A 24,723-nucleotide genomic window follows, 5' to 3' on the forward strand; every position below is an offset into this window, starting at 1 on the left:
TTTTATAGTTTCTGATGAAATATTGATATATTTTTTGTCCGTTTTTTTAAAAAATCAAAAATTTAACTTTATTGAGGAAATAATAACAGACATAAATAAACTATAAAAATATATCAATGAATTAAAAATTAGTTATTTATCTATTTATATATACATTATTTTTATCCGAACAATATAAATATTTTCCATTCAGTCACTTTTTGCAGGAACTGTACAATTTTAAACGCGTGACAGAGAGCGCCGCGTCAACATCGCGGGAGACTTGCCTTGATTTACCTTTGTTTCCGCCGAATACATATTCCCGTCATCCATCCTGTCATCGTGTTTACGCTCGCAGGGGACGATGTCCTTCGCTGCTACGAGCCGTGCGTTTCACGGAAATGTTTATTTTACTCGACTCATCAGCCGTTGACATCGGGACGCCGACAAAAGGTCGCGATATCCTTAATAAAGGATCGTAATCTTCGCGTCGCAAACTTAACCTTGTACATCGCTGATCACGCGACATCCCCCGATCATTGACTCCTGGGAAACGCGCGTCTGATTGCTTCCTCGACAAAGAGAAAAAGAGGATATCGAGGTAATTGTCACCAAATCACCTTAATCAGCTGATATTGTTTATCCAACGGATCAACTTTAAGGTTATCCTCTTATCGCAAATTAAGTCTCGACTTCAAGGATTACGAAACATTTACGAGAATACCGTAGACATGGCCGGCAACAGCGAGCTCTGGGTGCAATGTTTCACGTGCTGCCTGACGCCACAGGCAACGAGAAACACTGGCAGACGGAATAATGGTAGACCGCATCAGAGACTCAGGATAGACCGAAGTATGATCGGCGTGCCCACAAACTTCCGGCACACGGCGCACATCAGCAGCGGCGACATCGACATGTCGATTGCCCAGTTGGCCGATCTCCAGGCGCAAATGCAGAGGAAGGGTGGCTACAACGGCGATTTCGGCGCCAAGGTATGTTTCAACTCTTCCTCTTCATTGACTTATCTTTAATTTCTTTCCAGCCCGAAATTCTTCTCTAAAGTCACGTTTCTGTGAATCCTACTTTTTTTCCTGTTGTGGAAAAACATTGTATTTTCTATGCGTTGTAGCACGTTATAGATTTCATTGGATATAAACCGCTTATTCTTTTTGTTACAGACCTGCTAAGAAGAGTAACTAATGTCACAGATGCAGCGGAGAATATTTAATATAATAGACAGAGAGTGAGAGACACTTACAACATGGCAAAACAACGACTGATCTTTTAATATCCATGTTCCTTACTCGTCAAATAGACAACGAGTGCATTTCTTTTGTATGCACAAAATTACATTTGTACTGTATTTTGCTTAGAGGATTAAGACAGATTTATATACATTGGACAAATCTTTGACTTCCACATTCTGAATATACAAATGTCAGAAAAAATTATTCGTATTGCAGGTAATTATTTATACGTTTTTATATCTATATGAAATGTATTTACAAACTTCGAATATTTTATAAATTGTGCCTTTGTCAGCGATCTGACACTTAATGTGAAAAAAATATGTTATTACAAGAACGTATAGAGATCGTTTTTATTTGTAAGATTACTCGTAAGATTTATAAAATACGACATTATTTTGTGTACTAATGTATAAGTAATCATATCACAAAATATCACACACACATGAATATAATTCTGCATTTCACATTTCTTATCTTATTATCGAATAATGTTCGCGTTTAAGAATATAGAAGAGCATTTACGATATTTATATAAAAATTGCATCTCTTGTAGAATAGAGATTTGTAGAATAGATACTTCTGCCTCTGTTAATTAACATCACCGATTCTCAAAAGCTGGTGGAAGTCTTGGGTAATGCAACGATTCTTTCGATGTGTCGTCACTTTGTCAGAAACATGATCTTCGATACATATTTCAAAATACATGATTTTTTTATTAGTAAAAAAAAAAGAAAAAAAACATCGCAATAAAATACACTTCAACAAGCATCACTTCATGATTTCTTCCTCCCAGACTACTACACTTCATTGCCTCCATCGCGTTTTCGGTACGGTCGCAGTGGTTTGATTGAAGGAACGCTGATCTAATCCCAGCCCTATCCTGACGGTGGGATCGCCGATGAATTTGACGTGACAGCAACAGCTCGACGGAAAGCGGAATTGATCCTTGATGATGTTACCGTTGCTCCTCACTGCCGCCAATTCTCGGTAAATGTACTTCTGCTTACAGCTGGTCTTGTAACCCTCAGCGAATCCCTGAATCATGTTGCACTCCTGACCATCGTTCCTGCGAAATCGGAGATTCGTTACGGACACGCCGGATAATCCATATGCTGTTCTACTTAATTTCTCTTTGAATGGAATCGCAACGCCTACAAGCAAACCTCGATGCGTATTCCCTGCTTCAAGTTATCTTGATTTACGATGAACAGCCACTGTTTTTCCTTGTTTTGCGCGGTCTGCGGATATACCACTTGTTCCTGTGAACCGAGCGCAAGATTTTGCGATTAAATGTTATTCAAATATTTAATGAATAATTCTGACATTTATTATATAATAAACGTATAAAACGAGAAGAGGAAAATCAGAAAAATTTAAGGGCATACAAATGAGCCGAAAATATTCAATTACATATAAAACACATGTTTTACGTGTATTTTACACATTGTATTTTTGTAGTTTTGCATTTTTATGGAAAATGATAATTATGAATAATTCTGTTTGTTCACACATCTCATCTTAAAATGTGTATATAAAAATCTGACTTGAAATAAACATTCGATTTTATTGAAGTCTCAGTTTGATTTGCGGATCTAATTGCAGATATTTCTTTACTTACACTATACCGGCAAAGCGGCACTTCGTCTGTCGTATCTATTCTTTGTTCGATGTCGGGCATCTAAAAGATCAAAATCGATATAATGTCGCGTTTAAATCTCGATGTTGAAGACATGCGAAAACAATCGCTATTTGTGTATACGATCTAAATACAATACTTAAATATATACTTAAATAGATTGTCCTTCATATAGGTTGTCCTTCACCGAGGTTGTTCTCGGTGGCAAAATATTTTTATATTATTTTTTTTTCGCAAGTCTCAAATATCGAAGATTAAAATTATATCTGTTTCGCTGTCCTTTATCTTTACATAACACACACATACACACACACTTAAAAATTAAATTATTAACCGGATCGATGCTTTCCAGGAACCTGAGACTGGCGTTTCGCGATATCGCTGCGTTCACCAGTTGCCTGGGGTAATCGGGGACATTCTCGCAGAATATACTCTTGTGGCAGGCCGATGCCGGCGCCAATGTCGGTATCGATGAGATTCTGCCGTCTGATGGGAAAATGATTTTCTCATCTGCATCCGGACGCGTCGATGTGTCTGTGCTCGCCACTGCAAAAGAATAACATATTTTAAAGATTATGGATACGAAAATAAGCGAGTTTTTACTTCGCATACATTTTTTCATAGAAAAAACAGAATTTAGAAAAAGAAATTCACAAACCGGCAATAAAAGTTTTTATTTTCTTCAGATTAAGTATTGGACAAGAATCACCGGAAAAAGGATCAATCATTTCGCCGAATTACGCCATGCGTAACGATGAAAAATACCTTTCAACAATCTCCTCTCTCCAGACGTAGAGATTCCGTCGTTCAGATACTCCGACTGTCTCGAGGTATCTCGCTCCAATGATCTGGTCACTAAATGATCGTTAGTCTGCTGCGACCATTGTTCCGGTCGTAGTAATTCCTGTCTCGCATATGCACCCTCGATTAATTTCGAGATTGACGTCGAGGAACTTCTGCTGTCGTCTTCTTGCAACGTCGTCGTGAAAGCGCGAGGATGACCTTCGATTCGTCGCGCTGTCTGACATACCTGAGCGGAAAAGGTAAAATATAGAAATTGTCGGGAACGGGAGTTAATTAGATTCGTTCTCTTGCGCGGGTTTCCTTCTTTAAAAATAAGTCACTTTCCAAGAAGCTGATGACGCTGATGAGAGATCGGTGCTATCGCGGATGAATTTGAATGGTTCTTGTTTGGCTCTCGCGTTTGTGCGAGAGAACGGACGAGCGATAAGAGAGAGAGATAAATCATTTTATTTTTATACTTGCCCGAGTCCTGTTGCAAGCAAAAGCAATTATATAACGCGATAGAATTACTACGGCGAATAAACGCGTGTATCTGAGATAAATAATTTTTTAGATTTAGTTCTGCTCTTCATATAAGGCTGCTAAGAATCGAGACCTTTAAAATTATAATAAATATCTACATTATATATCTCAAAAAGGCGACAGATTCTGTCAAAATCCTAAAATTCATGCTATGCATTATATGCTATTTATTTTATCTTTATACACACGTGATTGCGAGATTCGCGGCAAAAATTATATTATTGTAATTGTAATTGTGTCTCTATAATTATATATATATTTTTAGCCGGCAAACTCATCGGAAAAAGGCGTGCAACATAGTTTTACGATGTACATGCGTGGACGGGGTATCTCACATGATATAATTTAGATTCGCGCTTCCTCACGGCAGCGAAGCGAATCGCGTGCGTCGCGATTTCCAGGTATTCCTTGCCTGTCATCGTTTTATTAGTCGCTCTTTTTCTCTTCCTTCTCCACCTGGCATTTGTATTACCGCGCGCTCAGCACTTCCGAACCGTGATGTTTCAATAATTAGTTAATTAGTAGTACACGAAGAGATCTTTACGACCGTTTAAAATTAATTAATATGAAATAAGTTATAACTGTATAAGAAAATGCATAAAAGCGTGAGATGAGAAGAGAGAAAAAGAAGAATCTACAATAGAAACAAACACAAGAAAGAGTTTCCAAGATATAGACGACTAAACACGGCTACTTCCAGCATCTTTCCCGGAAAAAAACATTTATATATAAAACAAACATTTATATATAATCAATTATAAATATATATAATTATGTATAAAATTTCCATACTTTTTGAACAAAATTAAAAGACTAATTGAAAAATAATTTTTAAATTATTCTTTTTATTATTTTTCATATACATGTGGATAGAGATTATGCAAGAGAAAAAAAAACATGAACATATATTTAATATATGTTTATATATGATTATATGTATATGAATTTTTCTTTCTGAATTGTCTTTAATAAATATTTTCATTGCTGGAAGTATCTATCGGTGTTTTCAGTTTCTTAAAGATAAAAGATTGGCATGTTTTCTGCGAAGATATTAAGACTCAAATAATATATGGAGATATGATTGTAAAATATTATCCATGGGAGGGCGAGGTAATGCGATCCTATCGTACATAATCTTTATCAGCGACTTATCACGAACGAGTTTATACATCTTCCAACCGAATCTAAACACATGTATAAGAATCTAAACACGTGTATAAACTTATGTGCCTCAAGTTTTCGACGATAAAAAAGAGAATCAAGAAACATGACACACACACATAAAAATGTAAAAGATCGACGAACTGATTCCTGAGAAGGACTTGTATGCGTTTATCCAACGCCTTTGCTAAAGAATCGATCGACAATTAAAAATTCAAAAACAAATCCTCACCAGGACGAGCGCCAGGTACATCCTCCACCTCGTCCAAGGAACACTCGATGTCATTTTAGCGCGATCTCTTGCAACAGATAGATTGGTAAATTTCCACAAATCACGATTCGCTCAGCGAGACGATCGACGCGCGAACGTTCGCGTTCCACTGATCAATCACGCAATTCCGACAATTTGAAGTACGCCTTCGTCACGAATAGACGACAAGAAAGAGAGAGAGAGAGAGAGAGAGAGAATCTTGTTTCCGGCACGACGGATCGACGGAGTGAGGGGTCCGCTGACCGTGATGCAGGCATATATGGGCCTGAATATTCCATTCTGTTCCTCCTCCATCCCCCCCTCTCTCGTCTATTAGCGACGCATAGGGGATCCCCTGCTTACGTGGGAGGGAAAGCATATGCTACAAGTGCCAGTGTGTAGGATTGAAGTCTTTATTTTCTTTTTTTTTTTCGTTTTATTATCTCTTCGCAGAGTTTAATACTTGGTCATCCAAGTTTCACTTAAGAAGCGTGAAAGGAGAGAATGCAGGGCTGAAACAAACAGGTATAGAAAAACGATTCGGGTCGGTTAGCGGGAGCTAGCCAAGCTCACTCTCGCGCTACTTTTGTGTTTGTAAACAACATGTCAGATATAAAGGATGCGTTATCAGCGTTGTGCAAGTATATCAATTCGTTAATAAATGTAGCTTTGACATCCGAGCATTTGAGATTGGCCAAATCTAATGTTCCAGACGAGCATGTTGTAAGTGTGTGGATCAGATATCAGATTCGAGTAACCTGTTTAATTTAACTCTAACCTAACCTAACCTCTTTGACAAATATGTCACGCACATGTGTTTTGTGACAGGCCAAGGCGCTGCGAAACACGCTGTATATTCTGAGCTATCACGCAGCGAGAGAAAAGCGAGGCGATATAGATTTCCGGAATTATGGTTCGTTTCAATCGATTTTCATTTCAATCTCTGATTTATGAAAATTGTATTTTTTTTTGTAGATTCAAAGTCTATATGATCAATACAGATAATTATTATAGAATTCCGCGATTAGGAAAATTAGTCTGCTTTTATTTAAAACTTTCTGCAAATAATTATATGTAGCGACGTTCTCCTTAAGAAAAGCATGGTGAATCGAAAAATAGGGAATACTTTTTATTTCAACATCGTGAAAATTTTTATTCAAATTGCAGATGTACTATACTTATATAAAATATGATTTAAACAAATAGACAAATAACTGTTTTGTTAAGCAATATATATTGTTTTTAGGTGAAATTTAAAGGTATATGTTTTTAATGATAAAATCAAGAAAAATTGCAAAGATATTGAAACTAAGGAACAATAATATAACGGCCTTCCAAATATAAATCGTGCGCGCCCGATAATAAAAAAGAAGATATGTTTATCTTTATACAAGTATAAAAATAAAACTTTATACAAACGTTACATTTATTTGTCTATTTGTTTAAATAAAAATTTTACACAATGTTAAAAAGTTATCCTATTTTTTTAAATTCTTATAATAAAAAAGTATAGATATGAAAGAAAGATTACATAAAACAATATAAAAATAAAAAATAGGATAATAACTACGCTGCATAAAGGAAAAACGTATAGAAATATATGAGAAAAAAGACAAATATATAAATGTGATATCAGCAAACTTTTGAAATAGCTAACATAAGTTTCGGATCCATTTAATTGCCTTATGGGAACGATATTTTACTTCGTATTCTAATTATCTTGTGCGTCGATTGTATTTCTAGATACGCTGACGGCGATAAGGTTGCACCTCGCGTTCCTGCAGTATCCAGCAATAGAATTTTATAGTCTATCACGAAACAAGAGCGATCGCAACAGGGACTTATTGATAGCTTTAGCTTGGCTGCTAGGAACGCAGAACGTCCTGACCATCGCCCTTCGAGCGAAGCTGGCCGGTGGCGTCCTGGGCGCCGAATGTTCACGCGTGGATCCGCCGGAAGTTAACGCAGAAATTTCTCGTACACGAATCGTACGATCAGACGATCAATTGACGAATACTCTACTTGACGGTATTTTGCATCTGAACGCCAAGGTGAATCTGAATCTGCGGGAGATCGGCGAATTGACGCGTGAACGAGGGAACTTAGTGTCCAAGGTACACGCTGCGAGTATCGACGTAAGCGGTCTGCCGCATTTGAGCGTATGTGAATCCGCGTTGATGAAACGCCTCGCGACGACGAGCGATGTTGACGACGGGAGTTCCAGTGACAAGACTCGACGATTGGAATTCCGCAACGCCGGGATTTTGCTGGACACGCGCGCCAAGTGGTTGCGGAAGCGACATGTGTTCTTCGACTGGATGGTGAGTCGCAAGCTGCTTGCATTGGATTCTCTCGACTTTTTTTTTCAATCTACAAATAGGAGAACTCTCTTCTCTTTATTAACAGAAATATTTCTGGCAATAAAATGACGACGTGCATTACAGGTTAGAGTGATTCAGGAGCACAGAAAATCCGCGGAGACGAATCCGAGAGAGATCGATTCGCAGGAACTCGCCATTTTTAGCTCGCTGTTGCGTCAGGTGATTAGCGAGAAACTCCGAATTCTTACATCCGCGACGGTGGTCGACAGCAAATTCCGAAACAAGGCCTTGGATTGCCCGTCTCGCATGCACAGAAATCAATGTGATGATATCGAGGCACAGAACTGGTTGGACCATTTGAACGAGCGCCAGAAGTCCGAGGAGGAAGATCTCCAACGGAATAGGAAACGGCTGACTGACGAGTTAGAAAAAATGCTGAAGCTGATACCATCCACCATTCGCGTCTAATCGAGGTATTATTTTCTTCTATTAAAAATGCATATATATACATTTAAAAGAAGATTTATTACTTATTACTATACAGTATAAAAATTCTATAAATTATCACATTTAAAATTAATCAAAAGATGTAGTTTGTTAAATTACCTACGTGAATAAATCGTTTATGTATTCAATGTTACGTAAATAAATGAATGTAATTTATAATGAGGTATAAACAATATGTGCAAAATGTTCTAACATGACGCGCCAAAATATTTGTCATTTTCGACGACAAAAAGAAATATTTAAGAAAAAAAAGAGATTCGTATGATTTTTCGCTTTTGACATTACTACTAATTCAATATTGCTGCAATAAAAAATTGCTATTTTCAATTATTGTATCAGATAATTAATATACATAGTAAATAAATAATAATAATAAAAAAAAAACAATTTTTTGTTAAAATTTAGATTTTAAATTAAATTTTTGCTAATATCTTGTAAAAAAAATAACGCACATTATGGATCTAATGTTTAAATATAACACATACGCATTTTATGTATGGCGATTGCGTATCGTCAATAAAGAGAGCAGTAAAAGTAAAAGATAGAAAAGAAAAGAACGGACTATGTTGAAACAATGTTTATCTGGTCGACGACACCAAACGACGAAATAAAAACGTTGAGTATCGTGACGAGGAAAATACCGACGACCGTCCAATTGTTGGCCTTATTGGCCTTGCACATCTGCTCGTGCTCTTTGACGTTGTAGACGCTATTCCAGATAAGGCCGATACCCACGGCGATCTGCAGAAACAGACTCATGCTGATCATGGTGAGCGACGGGTAAAAGTAGGGATGTCGGCCGTCCGTCTGGAGAACGTAACGCATCTGATTCGCGTTGGCGGACAGCAACGCCAAGTCCATCATACCTTGGGCGAGAGTCTTTTTGTGCTGATAGACGTTTACGTCAGGAGTAGAAAGCTGTATGTTTGGTGGGATGGACCAGGCCGATGAGGGGTCCGGTCCGTTTCTACCATCGAAGCCGATCACTGGGTTGTTGTTCCCTTCAAAATCGATCGCTGTTCTGGAAATTGAAGGTCTTCGCGTTGCATCTTGCGGGTTGTTCGCGAGATCTTCAGTTTCAGTGGTAAAACCAGCGCGCGAAAACACGGACGGGATTGCCTCCATATTGTTGGATGTCAACGGCTTCACTGACTCATCGTGCATTTCATCCAGATACATTATCTCGTCACCATCAGTCTTCGTTTTGCTATCCATGCCGCCAGAAAACTAAATTAAATTCACGCCAGTTGAAGAATACCTGTGAAGAAACGTATTTTATGTTCCACCCATATTATTTCGTACGCGAAAGTGTTATTCTATATTCGAGAACATGTTTTTTTTTCGTTATCGCAACCGGAAAACCGCAAACACCTCAAGATGATTAAAAATTTCACATATCGCACTATTACATTCTGACATTTGCTACCGTTTATCAAAACTTGTTGTCGTACAAAACTATTTCACTCGCGTCTTTTATATAAATCCAAAAAATATATGCTAATAATATGTATTATTTATAATACAATATATATATATATATATATATATATATATATATATATATATATATTATATGTTTATAATATATTTGTTTTATATAAATATATAAAAATATAATATATATAAAAATTTCATTCATACTCTTAAAATCTCTTTGTGTGTAGCTGTTTTGCGCTTGCACTTTCATTTTACAGAACACAATAAAATATCATCACGCACCCTATTTTTTATACCATCAGCACTTCAAACGCTTAAATTGCAACTTTATATTTTATTTAATTTACTTTTTCTTTATTCACTCACCGTAAATTAAATCACTAAGTGATCTCAGAGCGTTCTTTTATCCTTCGAGGAACGATTCACGATACGGACTGTCCGGTACGCGTGACGTACTGTGGTCTACTGATCTTGCCTCCATGCGACATGACTGATTCATTCATCCTCGCGTCACGATCTACTACTATAATATTATAGCGGGAACGTACCATGGCCGCGTATTTTCCCTGAACCGCTGTGAACAACATGTGATCATTAACGCAATTAAAAGAACACACGCTCGTCTCGATGAGTTATTAAAACTCGCGATTATTTTTCCGTGTTACTGTATCTGGGTTCTCAAGATTTTTCTACGATAATTTGCGATATTAACTAATTAAACGACGAGCGGACAAATCTTTATATAACATACGATCCTGAAAGATTCGATGTTTTAATTTATTGCTGCATTACTATAAAAGATGTATTAAAAATTTATTTATAATTAATTATTCGGAGAATTCTGCCTTTAAAGATAAAATTTCTCTATAAATAAAAATTTAATATGCAGAAAACTATGTTAAGTATTGAATAATATGATTTCAGTGCGCTATAAGAAATCTATCAAGTATAAATACAAACATAAATTTATTAGAATTTAATAACAATTTTTTTAATATAGCTTCTTCTATAAAACATTTTGGATAGTCTGAGACAGATTTAGATTATCTAATTGACTCATTATACACGAAAAGAATTGACTATTAACGAACTCGGGATGAATTTTTAATGAAACAGACATACACACGCTTCTCGTTCGATCGCTGCACTAACTGTTTATTCTATTTTCCACTAATACTTCGCGAATATTTTATTAACAACAGTGGAAGCGAACAACAGAAACCAGAAAAGGAATTAAGCGGGTATAACTTTACGACTGTCGCGTGTTCTATCCACATGTTTCAATCGAGGTCTAATAGTAGATTGTCCGCGCATCAAGGTCTTTTAGCGAAACTGGAGGGAGACTGGCAGTGATCCATGAAAGTGCTATAAATACAAATGCATTGATTGATGTTGATCTTTTTCCCGCTTTCTGATTTTAATCGGTGCAATAAGAATGTTTCAGTTTTTCTCCTTTTGCAAATTTACGCGTCGCGTGATAATAATATTTGTAATATTTATGATATTTTGAATTAACATTTGTATCTCGTCTTCCGATCTGGAAGTATGTAATTTCAAGACGCGTTGAGGAAACGTGTATTTTCCAACTTTTCGCTTACGTTGCGCTTACGTGACACACGCGATTTCGCGCGTGACCCAGAACGAGAAAAAAAGATCTTGAATTGTTCGCGGTATGGACTCGCAGTAAAATCCCCTAATTTCATTGCGGCTTTCCTTTGATTGAATCCAGAATTGCACTTCGGAGAGAACATCGTTTGTAATTTATTCACGAATCCCAATTTTAAGATAATAATAGGCAAACATGTATGAAATATAAATAGTTGAGTGCAATGGCGTCTATAACACTACTTTAAGTCGATAGTTTCGAAAAGCTCCCAAATTCATTTTATTTCTGAAAAATACAAAATCGTTAAAATTACGATATTTTCAGAACTTTAAAGTATTAATATATTAAAGAGGAAAATGTAAAGTCAGATCGATTTTTTTGATCTTTAATTTTACAGTATTCCTCGATTCTTATAATATAAGCTAGCTTGTTATCGAATTATTATGTCGCCAGGGAAACCGGCGAGAGTGGGAGTGAGGTTTCCGGGATTCTTATATGATGGTCCTCTAATATTTTGCAAAAATGGAGAATAAACGGCGATGGTTTCCATTAAGTTTCTCTCGCTCTGGAAAAACGTGTTTCGGAAACAATGCTTCTGTCCCTGTCGACTGTTCGTTGAATCGCACATTCGTTATGTAATCCCCAGGTGAGGAGCGAGCGGTAAAGAAGAATCGATCGGCAAGAGTATGGAATCGTGCGAATGTTGCTCTCGTTGCTGCGGTAAATCGATTGTCCAGCGGAGCAATGACGATCTTCACAAGACTTGTCGATTCGAACGCATCACGGAAAAGTCGAAAACACCTTCTAGTCCGAGAAAATACGCGCCTGGATGTCTCAAATCTCGAAGAATTTTTGAAGAAGCGAAACAGCATGGTGAGATTAAAACAGTTTCTCTTTTATCCTAGCGATATCCAAAATTTTAATAATCAAATATACCAACTTGCAATTTTTTTCTCTCTCTCGCAGAGTAGTAATATTATACTAAAGAATCTTCTTTCGTTCCAGAAATCGCCTCCTGTGCCGACAAATTTGCTCTGGCGAAGAGATTGCACGCGGAAAACTTGCAGCATCAGCCACTCCCGGACCGAGTAGATGACTCCATCTTCAAGAAAGGATATCACTCTTGTTCCGATTGCGAACGAGACGCCGAGTATCAGGATCGAAATGACGTTGCTGTTGCGACATTGGAGACAGAGGACCATCTGTTCGGGCCCGCACTCGGCTGTAAGAAGCCAAAGACTAGGATGGACCTAGCGATTTGTTGGGAAACGCCAATGGATCCAGTATACGAGCCGCGCAGACCGACGCATATCGATGGCTCCGAAGGTGGCATGGCGCCGGCGATTTTCGCCCTGATCCAGCACACACCAGCACCGAAGAACCCTGAGCTCCTAATCCGCAACGAAGGAAAGAGTGAACATTACTCTAGTGCGAGACAGCAGGAGGCGCAGAAGAAGAATCCGAAAAATCATTGTTGCTGTGATTGCTCCTGCAACGGTAAGGAATTAGAGACACAGTACATACAAATCGATTATGCAGTGATTTAATTGAATTTTTTTTAAATATTCAATTATTTTAATTGTGATTAGCGCTGTATTTTTTTGGTATTATATATATTTCTCTATTATATATATAATTTCATATAAAAAAAATAAATTATTGTACTATATTAAAAAAATATATATATATATATATATGTTGGATAATTATTAATTATTTCTTTTATCTTTACAATTATACAATTACAATTACACATTGGTACTAAATTTATTAATATAATTTGTATTTTTTTTATATGTATATCAAATAAAAATATATTTATATAAATTGCATATACATATACATATATATATATATATATATATATATATATATATATATTAACAATAAATTTGATTGCAGAACCCCGTGATAAACTTCCCCGAAGCAGGAAGTCGGCGCGATCGAGTTCCGTGCCGCGCATCACCGAGCGCAAGTGTGCCGCGTGCCAGGGCGGCAAGTCAGAAGCGGAATCCGAGCGGAGGAAGAACCGAGAGGACCCAAGACTGATCAGATCCGCGGTGGGAGTTGCAATCGGTCTCGAGCAGAGATGCCGAACGATGACGGGCAATGACGGGGCGCGTAGGAATGGATTACCACCTACGAGGGTGACGGTGCCGCGGCCAAGGACCCCGTTCGCTAGACGCGCCTTCTGCATTGACACTCTGGCGCCGCCGTTCAGCGTAGTGAGCGGCTGCCGGGATGCCGATTATCCCGAGCATTGGCGACTCATGTCCGTGTATCAGCAGTCCTACAGAAATCCGCAGAAACGAAAGACTCGCCGCTTTTGATCGAAACGGAAGAAATCTAGAGAAGAGTTCTGACTTGTTGTCGAATTGATCCTTCGAATGTTGATTTTTTGAGATACAATTATGATTCTTATAAGAAACAGTTGCTTATCAGTTTGTTTATTGTTGATTGTTAATTTGTTACAATAACGATGAGAGTTCAATAATTCCGTTGAATTGTTTCGATATATCGTTAAACAAATAATTAACTGCCATTAGCCATTTTCTGGCATAATAAAACGTTGTTATAATTAGTAATAAACTATAAACGTAAAATATAACTAATATGAAAAACAATAAAAATGAGATGAATAAGATACTGAAAATTATTTTGAAATCAGATAGTATGACAAGTAAAAAGAGGAAACTTATCTTATTAGTCGGGTATTATATCGTCCCTCTTCTTGGCCTTTATGCTGTTGATATTTCTGAACAATGGCGATGCATCGTGGGCCTTCTTAAGCAGCGGCATTTGCTCCAGTCGTGCGAGAGCGACATTCTGGAGATGGGCCAGGAGATCGCGATAGGGCGCCAAGGCGTATTGAAAATCGGAGCGTGACAGGATGTAGATTTCGCAGTTCTCGATGGCGATGACGCTGGCGATCCAATGCTCGTCCTCAATCACTAGGGCCAACTCGCCAAAGTATGCGCCGTCCTCCATGTGATAGATCTAGCGCAAGTGAAGCAAGAAATTCAAGAAATAAGAATCTATTTCTTTACGTTCGTCTCACCTCCTTCCCAATGTTGTTGTAAACGGCCACGGTGCCGGAAGAAATAAAGTACAAGGCATCACCACGTGTTCCGGCTTTAACCAACGCATCGTTCGGCATGAAAATCTCGGAGTACACGGCTCCGATCAATTTCCTTATCACTATCTGCGGCAGGTGTCCAAACAGCCTTACATTATTCAGCAATCGTATATAATTGTGCAAAAGAAGTTTCTGAAAAACGAGGAGATTAATTTTACATAAGAAAGAAGATATTTTTATTTTCAGAATCTTTACAATATATGTTTTCGCTTCTACAGGACGATTTAGAAAATTTCAGACTGACAATATTATATTATTGCGCTGTTATCAAGTTGTTATGGCGGAATCGAAAAAATGTTTGCAACAATTTCTTCTAATAACTTCAAAGAAATTTCCGGTCGCGCAATGGAACTATCTTGAAGAGATTATAGTTTGAATGTGATAATATTTCGCGCTTCTCAAAAAATATATATAAAGCAATTCCGACTTTCTATTCAAAGCTGTACCTCTCGCAAGTAAGGCGATACATGGTTAATAATTATCTTATCTCTCTCGAATCCCTTTTTATTGCGATAATTATAATAGATCAGCAATCGTCGCTGCAAAGAATGCGACAATTCTTTGTGCTTCATGTACTGTTGCAACTGCTGGATTAATTTCAAATGTCTCTTGTTGATTGAATGAAACGTCGACATCAATTGCATCATTCGTGCTGCGCGATTCGATTAGAGAAGAATGTATCGATTAGTGTATTTGATTTTAGAAATAGTTCGAATAAATTTAAATAGAAATAATTTCGAGAAATTTCGAGAAATAATGCAGCATCCTAGTATATGTGTATCTTTAATTCTTTTTCTTAATTAATAATTTGAATTAAAATATTTTTATTGTAAATTTTTAATTTAATAATTGACCTTGTCAAAATTAATCTTTTTAATTAATTTATTAAAAATTATCAAATTATTACCCAGCAGATACACGAATCCGAGAAACCCAAAGATAGACAAGATTAAATTGTATATAATGTCTTCTGGTGCGCTAACATCCAAGTACTGCGCAGCTCCAATTAGGGCGATGATGGCTCGATTAATGCACGCCAGATAAATCTGATATTTCATTTCTCTCTTTTCCATATAAGGCGATCGTATCCAAGATCTACAATTAATCCCTTTCTCATTACACTCTTGGTTCAATATTTTTATATTTTTATTGGCAGAAAGAAAAGAGAAGAGCGATTTAGCGAATTTAAATTTTTCGTAGGAATATGATCGATAAAAATATTCTATCGATTACTTAACAGATCTTGCTGTCCGGCTATCTTGTCGACCATCAATGGTAGATAATACTCCATACAGGCAGCCCAGTGCACGCCCACGACGATAAAGACACCTATCTCCGCTATTTTGAACAGATGAAAATTAATTCGGTATACCTGGAATTTTAATGATCTGTTTAATTATGTGAATAGAATCGATTCTGTCAGATAACGATGAAGATATATCATCCTGACGTAATAGAGTTTGCGTGAATAAACGATGACAGTTCGTATCCTCAATATTTTCAGCAAATTCAACGAGGTCAGGTACCACATTGAGTCGGTGAGCACGATGATAAACTCCAACGGTAATATGGATAACGTGTCCACGATGAAGAAACCCCGTAGATACTTTCTACGATGATCGTTAGTATTGAAAAAAAAAAATGGAAAATCATTCATTTTTGCAAATCCTTAAATTTATATTTTTTTTTAAATGTATACTCAGTAAAACATTCCTGGAGAAATCCCTAGTATTTATAGATATAATTTTCTTAAGATAATTTGAAGAAAAAATTGTTACATGTAATCACATAATCTCCATTCTTTTCTTTAAATATCGATTCAGAATAATTTGAGAAAAATAAATTTCTCTATTACATAGACTCAAGACTACACCGTTTTCACGTACCTCGCTACGATCCTCGGATCTAGAATCACCAGTTTCGTACGAGAATCGTAGTGACCAGTGAAAAATTTGATTATTATGTCGCACATGAGGATAATGTCAATCGCGTGGTTGTACATGTACCATTTCGCGCATTCGTCAAAATAGAACGTGAGGAAAACCGGTGTGATAAGCAGAACAGCTATGATGAACAAAGTTATGACAGACTCCCAAAATATTCTATATATATAGGAAACTTTATTCAATGTAAGCTGAATTTTATTTCAAGATAAAAGAATAGATTCTTATTTCAATTTCTTGATTGAATTTTCGATTTTTCGTGCAGAAACGAAAGTTTGTAACTGACCTGAAGGAACTGAAAGGATGGATCATATAGGGATGGGACTTGAGGTGATGACTGATCTCGTAATCAATCGCCTGAGTACTTTTCAGGCACCATCGCGTGAATGGGTGCAGCTGCGATGTTATTCGCGTTCCGAGGAACCAACGACGTATCCTGGCCCAAGGGGAGTACCCGGGTATCATTCTCATCAATGGATCTTCTTTCGGCAACTCCTCGCAAACATGTTCCACGTTGGGCTCATGCTGTAGTTATTATCGCTCACTTTATTATTATCTTTATTCTGAGCAATATTATAAAAATAATAAGTGTATTCCAATAGAACGCTTTAAAGCTTATTGAGAAATATTACTGTTTTTGTTTAAATTCGGCATTTCAAAGCTATTGCAAGCTATTGCAACATTAGGAGGAATTATTTGCATTATGTTAAATTATTCGTTTCATTTCATATAAACAAAAATATAAACAATTTTATTGTATTTATTATATCTTTATTATTATATAAGGGATTTTTAAATGACACAATGTTTAAAAATGTTTTAAAAATATATTTTAAAAATTTTAGTGCTTTTTCAAATATTATATATATATTATAAAATAAAAATACACATACATTTTTTTATATTTAACGAACTTTCTACCAAATTATATATATGCCTAATTAAATATCATTGAATAAGTATAAAAACAGAAAGTAATTTTGTCTTCTGGTGTATCCTAAGTGATGGTTACATACCTGGACAGTTGGCGCTGTCATAGAATAGGGCACAAAAGCCATTAAATCCATTATTTCTTTAAAAATGTAATCTTGAAAATAAATTCTCTAATCTTCTTTCAACCAGATCCTTTTTCTCCTTTCCGTTCTGCTTTTTCATATAATCACTCTATCACACTATATTTAATCTCTGTAAATCCACAAAAAAATGACATTTAAATATGGAAATATTTTAGATGCTATGTAGAAAAATTATTTTCATGTATTTCTATACTATTTGTCTTTATAGTCGCTGATAAAATATTTTTAGGTGAAATAATAATCACCCTGTATTGTACACACAGCATTCATCAATATCTCCTTAAACATCTCTGAATCAAAATCGTTTATCAGATTTATATTTGGTTTATTTAATAACATATGATCAAGGACAACTTGACCCCGGGTTCTGTTGCCACCCAATTCGACATCCGCGTGCCATAAAACAACTTCCTTAGCCATATCAGGTATCATGATGATACCGGCTAAGAAAGCGTCGCACATTATATAATAACTAAAATGTTTCTTGGCTTGGGCGCGTCTGCCATCCTCGATTTTGTTCAACATGAGCACACAGGGTGTATGTATCTTGCCTAGTACATCCCTTCGCCAGTCCTGAAAGATTATTTTCAGTAGTATTGTTCCATATTAATAAAATCTGACAATAATCAATAATGGTAATTAATGTTATTAATTAATACTGTTATATTATTACAACACAATATAATAATTATTCAACACAGTAATTTTTCGTTAACTCAGTAATTACCAATAAAGTTGTACATACATGTGTAATTTGGGACTTTAAACAAGTCTCCCATGGCAACAACCATAGTGGCTTGGTATTGCTATCGAGTACAATGTGCGCGCTCTCCGGATCTGCGTAGAAATTAAATTCTGCCTGCGAAGTTATGTTACCCAATCCTTAAAACATTTTTTAAACAGGACTAAGAAGAATGTTTATCCTATTAAACACAATAATTCAAATAATTATTAAAATTACCAGTTGAATTTCCTCCCATTACAAAAAACTCCTTTACATTATTCACAAAATCTGGATACATTTTTATAGCTATTGCTATGTTTGTCAAGGGACCCAAGCAGACCACCGAGACGTTACCTTAATTAAAACATAGAATTGATAAGTAAAATGCATTGAAATAATATTGCATATTGTATAACTATAAGACATATTACCAGGATCCTCTGATGTAATTCTGTGCAGAGCGCACACAGCATGTTCCTTCTGCAGTCTACCTATATCTGGCTGATCAGTGTAAACATCTCCAAATCCATCGGATCCATGATATTCCTCGGATGCTGTTTCCTTGGCATTTAGAGTATTCAGTAAAGATGAGTAGGCGCCTCGATAAACTGGAATCTATGAAAATAATCTTAAATGCAGTTTTCAATTCTTCATAAAACTCCATATAGTTGATATAATTAATATTAATTAATTAATGTAAACATATATCAAAACATATATTTTTTGTACAAATTTTATATATGTCATTTGTTCTTAACTAATTGATCTAAATTACGATAAATGATTTAAAAATGTACAGCAAAAAAAATTAAAATTTGCTTAACTTACTTCCTGACATTTACACACATCCAGCGTTCTGAATACATTTTTCACTACATTATCTACTTTGGTATTCCCATTAACACAAGTTACGGCTTTAACTTTGATTTTATTATTAACATGACCTGCCAAGAGAATAATCAAAGCTACAGCGTCGTCTAAACCGGCATCGCAATCTACGATGATGTTCTTCGGAGCTTTCACTTTATGCATATCTATCACGGATTTTACCGGTAACATCTTTATTCTGAAAACGCAGATAACGTTAAAAGAGACCGAGAGAAAGATTAGAATATAATTCGTGAGATGTATTTATACATGACGTACTTATACAGATAAGCGCAGATAAGAGCAACTATATATATGCGATAACGCGGCCTGTAATCTGTGACTTTGTCGATTCATTTTTATTTATTTAGAGAAGCTTATGGATGTACGCACATTCTGCCGATTTCAACGATCGCCTAGCGAATCTCAAAATTAATTGTACTTTGTACTCGCGCGTTTTTATATGCCGAGAGAATATCCAATGACGACGCTGCTGACAATTTTGAATTGGATGCGCTTGCGCACACATGCGCGTCAATTTAATTCGAGTTTGGATAATTGTAGTATTTTATAATTGTAATATTTTTATAATATATTATTTTTATAATATATTACATACATATATATTACATACATGTTACATATATATAATATATAATATATATATATATACATATTATATACAAATATAATATTACAAAAATATATAATATTTTATAATTGTAATATTTTGTTACACACACACACACACACACACACACACACACACACACACACACACACACACACACACAATAGAGGATATAATCCAATAATCATAATTGTAATTTTTTGCACTATAAAACAGAGTCAAACATGAATACGTAAATATATGGAATCTATAAATAAGAATCGCTAGAATTTGCATGATCCGAAAAGTATTTTCGCAATGCAAGAAAAAAGAATTTCAATTTTCACAATGACTAACCTTGTTTCTTGAAAATTTCTTAATCTCGGTATCCTTGCAATTTGCTTCAAAGAGAGATTCTTACAAAGAGACGAAAAAAACATAGCTTGGATTGAAATAAACGACGAAGACTGATATGTGTTTGTTTTCAAAAAAATATATGTATTCTCACAAATATTGACCAATATTAGGTTTGTTGTTTTGAATTGAGCTTGGAACGGAATAAAATGAGATAATTATATATATTTAAAAATTGGAGAAAAAGACAAGAAAAAAAAAAACGAAAAAGGAAAAAAGCACAAAACAACAAACCGAACAAATGCGAACGGCTAATACCCCATCTATGTATTTTATATGTTTATGGTTTAATCTGAAATAGCGACCTCTATACATTTCTATGCGAACTAATATTTAATCAAGCCAAAAGCCAAATACATAATCTAATCGAATTTCGCAAAGATCGACAACAGTTTCTTTTTAAAATAACGGATAGTTTTTCTGTAATAAAATATTTATATATATAACAGATTATTGACTGAACGAAATTTGATAAAAAATATGGCGGTGGTGATAGAAACCACTATAGGAGATTTCACGGTAGACCTGTATATTGACGAGCGTCCTCAAAGTACGAGTAAATTTTGTTCACTATACGATAGAGAAAATCTATATTTCACATATTTATCATTAATTTATAAATTAGACAATATTTTCGAAATTAATTGTAAATAAAAAAAATGTACACACACACACACACCACACATATAATCTTATATATACAATATATAGAAAATATATATATTACATATAATCGCTTTGTTTCTTTACAGCTACGCGGAACTTCCTAAAGTTGTGTAAGCTCAAATACTACAATTGGAACCTTTTTCACTCGGTGCAGACCAATTTTATTGCGCAAACTGGAGATCCTACTGGTACTGGGAAAGGTGGAGAGAGTATATATGGAATTGTATTGGGCGAGAAGGCACGTTATTATGAAGCCGAACGTATGCCAAAGATCAAGCATAACAGAATAGGTTTGTTATCTATGGTGAATTGTGGCAACAACATGCTGGGTTCCCAATTCTTCATCACGCTAGGATCGGAGCTCCAATCTTTAGATAACGAGCATTGCGTGTTTGGAGAAATAACGGAGGGATTGGAAATTATTCTCAAATTTAATGAGGCCATCTGTGACGGGGATCAAAGACCTTATCAGGATATAAGAATATCTCACACTGTCATCTTGGAGGATCCGTTCGACGATCCTGTGGGACTCGTAATTCCCGACAGAAGCCCAGAGCCGACAAAAGAAGCTCTAATGGTATATCACATCTCAGAAATGACAAGCTTTTATCGCATTCTTGTTAATTTTCATTAATAATGCTTGCATTATGTATCTTCATATTTTATATAAATAAGTTTACAGACAATTTTCTCTGTATCTCTCCCTAGTTTATATGTAATTTTATTTATTCTGAATAAGTTTCGGTATTTTTATTGTTTAAAAAAAAAATGTGTTGGTCATTTCTTGTTATTAATATTTTTGTATATTTATCATTTATATCTGTAGAGCGATAGAATTGGAGCGGATGAAGCAATCGACGATACGGGCGGTATGACCATGGAAGAAATGACAGAAATTCAAAAAATCAAGGAAGCGAAAGCAAGGGCCACAATATTAGAGATTGTGGGTGATATACCGGATGCAGACATTGCCCCGCCAGAGAACGTCCTGTTTGTGTGTAAATTAAATCCCGTCACGACCGATGACGATCTCGAAATTATCTTCAGTCGTTTTGGCAAGATTGTCGGGTATTTCATTTTCTTAATTGTCTATTATAAATCGTTATATCTTTCATGTTGTGAATTAATTAGTATAATTTGTTGACTCTTTTACACATAGTTGCGAAGTTATAAGAGACCATCAGACGGGAGATTCCTTGCAGTATGCATTCATTGAATTTGCGGATCGCAAGAGCTGTGAAGATGCATATTTTAAAATGGACAATGTCCTGATCGATGATCGAAGGATACATGTGGATTTTTCGCAATCGGTTGCCAAGATGCGCTGGCGAGGCAAGGGTAAAGGTATCCGATATTTCGATGAAGATGACAAGACTAAGAAACGCGACGAGAACTATTCGTCTTCAAAAAAATCCGAGATATCGAGCGAGAGAAATTATGATAACGGTAAAAATAGAGAAGATGAAAGGAGAAAGGAAAGCTCGCACAAAAATCATAGAAAATACGAGCGCAGGAAAGAAGATAAAGATAGGAGAAAGGAAGACAAATCGCATGATAGATACGAAAATGAACGAAGAGGTAGAAGAAGGAAAGAGGAACGGCGGGATAGGGACAAGGAGGATCGAAAGAAAAGTCACAGCGAAGACAGATCGGAAAGAAGAAATAAGAGAGACGAAAGCAACGATTGGAGAAGAGACCATAGCGAAGAGAGATCGGAAAGAAGGAGTAAAAGGGACGAGTATAATGATAGGGAACGTCGGCATCGTGATAGCGAGAGAAAGAGGGTCACGGAAGAAGAGGACGATACGAGATACAAATCGCATAAACACAAAAGAAAACGGTGAAGAACGAATGAAGTTGAAGAAGTTTTAAGAATTTAATACACCTAAAAAATAAAAAAAAAATATATATTTCGTTATTTCGAATAATGCGAAAACGTTGGTATGGAAACAATTTGAATTCAATTAGAGAAAAATTTAATAAAGGCAAAACGATATCTCTTGCGAATTAAATTATCTCTAAATGACTACAAACGCGATTTTTATATAAACATATATAGAGACACGTTGATAGGTTTCATTGTCGGAAATGAACAGATATCTAAAGGTATGTAGGTGCCAATCTTTTCTGTCGCATCACCAAAATGGACACTGACGTAGCTTTGCAAAAGGGGTTGTAATTCAAACCTTTTTTACATCAAATAAAATTGCCAGCATTATTTCGAGTACAAAACATTTGAAAGCACTTATCTATGTCGATCAAGACATGAAGCTATCGATCGACGGATCCGCTTTCTTTCTCGTAAATCTCTCCGAACGATGGAGTCGATTTTCATAAGGCCACGTGAGTTCTACGGATTCTACTGGTACCAGTGCAGTAATAAGTAAAGCTATCGAAACCACGGACTTCGTTCGTTAAATAAGACGCGAAGTCTCCCATAATTTTGCGATGAAATTGCACAGCTTGTCGCAAACGGCTGTATCAAAAATAGAGAGCAAAGAGGAGAGGGGGATCCAGCGGCAAGATACTGCTCGAGCATCGCCGTAGATTCGAGAAGGAGTATCGTTTCTCACAAAAATCGCACTCTTCCGGAAATCTCGCTCCACCTCGCATGTGGAAATATAGGAACGATATATATATATATATATATTTGTTTTTATACGTGGACACGTAGATAATATAGCTACGCAGCCCGTACTAAACGTTTTTTCTTTCTTTGGTGATGTCGCATTTGGTATTCTTTTGCATATAAAAGGTATACTGACGTATTCAGTCCACCTCGCGATATCGCTTCGCCTGTTTCTCCTCGCGCGGGAGAGACAGTAAGTAGGAAACACATATAGAACGAAGTTCAGAAACGAAGCAGCTCGACAGTTTGCTCGGCTGAACCAGAAGATTGAAATACAGCAGACACGGTATTCCAAATCACCGAACGCAACATTATTACTATCATTCAACAACGCGATTCTGTTTCGTTCCAAAGTCACTCTGAAAACATTAATTTCGTCGCTTTTCTTCCGGCGAATTCCGAACCTTGTGCCACTTCGCGGGAAACGTTACCCCATCTCGCACGCTTATTCTTAGAGAGCCTTATTCTATAGCTTCGCTACATCACAATATCCATCCATGTCTGTATGTTACAAGATTTTCGAAAGAAAGTTCAGCTTAGCTGCGCCGTGTTACGCGTTACATACCGAAGGGGGAAAAATCGGACTATGAATTACATAAGCGCGCACGCGTATTAGATGACTACAACATAACACACAAATAAATACGGTAAATTATATTAAGAGACAATTTATATAATAAAGTATGCTTTCTATATATATATTTTATATATATATATATATATAGATAGATAGATAGATAGATAGATAGATAGAGTTACATATAATAGTTTTATACTTTGGCGTTTTTCGTTTATAGTTTCGTTTTTTTCTTTTTTTTTACGCGCGGAGAGACTATCTCAATTTTGTTACTAATTACTATAAATAGAAATATATTACGGACTTACATATAATCTACGCGCGAATTTCTAGGAAAGATGATTACATTACGGTAAAGCTATGCGAAAAGAAGTATTGTCTCTGTACGATGATAAAAAAAGGAAGAGATACGCGAATACAGGAACGCATATTGCGAGGATTATAAAGGAAAGCGCTACGTCACGGTGTCCGCGGTTCAGTCTCTCTCTTTTGTCGAGGAGCTTAGACCAATTTAGGATAGGAGTTTGAGAGTTCTGTTTCTATTAATAGCTCGGAATAAAATTAAGTTATCCGGATTTCTTTTCCTTCTTTTCAAGACAGAAAAACCA

General features: G+C 36.0%; 6 protein-coding genes across 14 annotated transcripts; 3 read left to right on the forward strand and 3 right to left on the reverse strand.

The window, feature by feature from the left end:
- The first annotated feature begins 283 nt into the window (after positions 1-283).
- Positions 284-1,997, forward strand: LOC126856608 (CDC42 small effector protein homolog). Of its 3 annotated transcripts, none has more exons than XM_050605262.1 (3): positions 284-580; positions 666-971; positions 1,158-1,997. In XM_050605262.1, the coding sequence occupies exons 2-3, from the start codon at positions 711-713 to the stop codon at positions 1,164-1,166; spliced, it is 270 nt and encodes an 89-aa protein (XP_050461219.1). In that variant the 5' UTR covers positions 284-580; positions 666-710; the 3' UTR covers positions 1,167-1,997. The 3 variants fall into 3 exon arrangements, with proteins under 3 accessions (XP_050461219.1, XP_050461221.1, XP_050461218.1); XM_050605264.1 differs by having other exon boundaries at positions 709-971; XM_050605261.1 differs by having other exon boundaries at positions 286-580; positions 642-971.
- LOC126856602 (uncharacterized) lies at positions 1,566-6,021 on the reverse strand. The gene is made up of 6 exons (XM_050605255.1): positions 5,585-6,021; positions 3,631-3,895; positions 3,200-3,411; positions 2,848-2,907; positions 2,385-2,488; positions 1,566-2,295 (listed from the first exon to the last, which is right to left on the reverse strand). The coding sequence occupies exons 1-6, from the start codon at positions 5,636-5,638 to the stop codon at positions 2,034-2,036; spliced, it is 957 nt and encodes a 318-aa protein (XP_050461212.1). The 5' UTR covers positions 5,639-6,021; the 3' UTR covers positions 1,566-2,033.
- Positions 6,022-6,136: 115 nt separating this feature from the next.
- Positions 6,137-14,126, forward strand: LOC126856599 (uncharacterized). 3 transcript variants are annotated; one of them, XM_050605247.1, is made up of 5 exons: positions 6,137-6,325; positions 6,431-6,515; positions 7,346-7,923; positions 8,047-8,396; positions 12,120-12,267. In XM_050605247.1, the coding sequence occupies exons 1-4, from the start codon at positions 6,206-6,208 to the stop codon at positions 8,389-8,391; spliced, it is 1,128 nt and encodes a 375-aa protein (XP_050461204.1). In that variant the 5' UTR covers positions 6,137-6,205; the 3' UTR covers positions 8,392-8,396; positions 12,120-12,267. The 3 variants fall into 3 exon arrangements, with proteins under 3 accessions (XP_050461204.1, XP_050461203.1, XP_050461205.1); XM_050605246.1 differs by lacking the exon at positions 12,120-12,267 and having other exon boundaries at positions 8,047-8,589; XM_050605248.1 differs by lacking the exons at positions 6,137-6,325; positions 6,431-6,515; positions 7,346-7,923 and adding exons at positions 12,479-12,970; positions 13,376-14,126 and having other exon boundaries at positions 8,249-8,396; positions 12,120-12,346.
- On the reverse strand, positions 8,428-11,402 carry LOC126856605 (ninjurin-A-like). Its single transcript, XM_050605258.1, has 3 exons — positions 10,990-11,402; positions 10,234-10,441; positions 8,428-9,688 (listed from the first exon to the last, which is right to left on the reverse strand). Exon 3 carries the CDS (start codon positions 9,643-9,645, stop codon positions 8,992-8,994), a length of 654 nt encoding a protein of 217 aa, XP_050461215.1. The 5' UTR covers positions 9,646-9,688; positions 10,234-10,441; positions 10,990-11,402; the 3' UTR covers positions 8,428-8,991.
- On the reverse strand, positions 13,889-20,986 carry LOC126856601 (pyrimidine-specific ribonucleoside hydrolase RihA-like). Of its 5 annotated transcripts, XM_050605254.1 has the most exons (10): positions 17,874-18,022; positions 17,569-17,737; positions 16,839-17,077; positions 16,496-16,711; positions 16,060-16,219; positions 15,848-15,981; positions 15,517-15,704; positions 15,056-15,261; positions 14,532-14,741; positions 13,889-14,470 (listed from the first exon to the last, which is right to left on the reverse strand). In XM_050605254.1, exons 2-10 carry the CDS (start codon positions 17,617-17,619, stop codon positions 14,177-14,179), a joined length of 1,698 nt encoding a protein of 565 aa, XP_050461211.1. In that variant the 5' UTR covers positions 17,620-17,737; positions 17,874-18,022; the 3' UTR covers positions 13,889-14,176. The 5 variants fall into 5 exon arrangements, with proteins under 5 accessions (XP_050461211.1, XP_050461210.1, XP_050461206.1 ...); XM_050605253.1 differs by lacking the exons at positions 13,889-14,470; positions 14,532-14,741; positions 15,056-15,261; ... (3 more) ...; positions 16,496-16,711; positions 16,839-17,077 and adding exons at positions 18,374-18,510; positions 18,590-18,706; positions 18,784-18,967; positions 19,181-19,418; positions 20,971-20,986 and having other exon boundaries at positions 17,360-17,737; positions 17,874-18,201; XM_050605249.1 differs by lacking the exons at positions 13,889-14,470; positions 14,532-14,741; positions 15,056-15,261; ... (3 more) ...; positions 16,496-16,711; positions 16,839-17,077 and adding exons at positions 18,374-18,510; positions 18,590-18,706; positions 18,784-18,967; positions 19,181-19,418; positions 20,187-20,430 and having other exon boundaries at positions 17,360-17,737; positions 17,874-18,201.
- On the forward strand, positions 20,584-22,905 carry LOC126856597 (peptidyl-prolyl cis-trans isomerase sig-7). The gene is made up of 4 exons (XM_050605243.1): positions 20,584-20,793; positions 20,996-21,486; positions 21,736-21,977; positions 22,069-22,905. Exons 1-4 carry the CDS (start codon positions 20,724-20,726, stop codon positions 22,751-22,753), a joined length of 1,488 nt encoding a protein of 495 aa, XP_050461200.1. The 5' UTR covers positions 20,584-20,723; the 3' UTR covers positions 22,754-22,905.
- Positions 22,906-24,723: the final 1,818 nt, after the last annotated feature.

Source organism: Cataglyphis hispanica, chromosome 19 (assembly GCF_021464435.1).
Source record: "Cataglyphis hispanica isolate Lineage 1 chromosome 19, ULB_Chis1_1.0, whole genome shotgun sequence".
NCBI classification, from domain to species: domain Eukaryota; kingdom Metazoa; phylum Arthropoda; class Insecta; order Hymenoptera; family Formicidae; genus Cataglyphis; species Cataglyphis hispanica.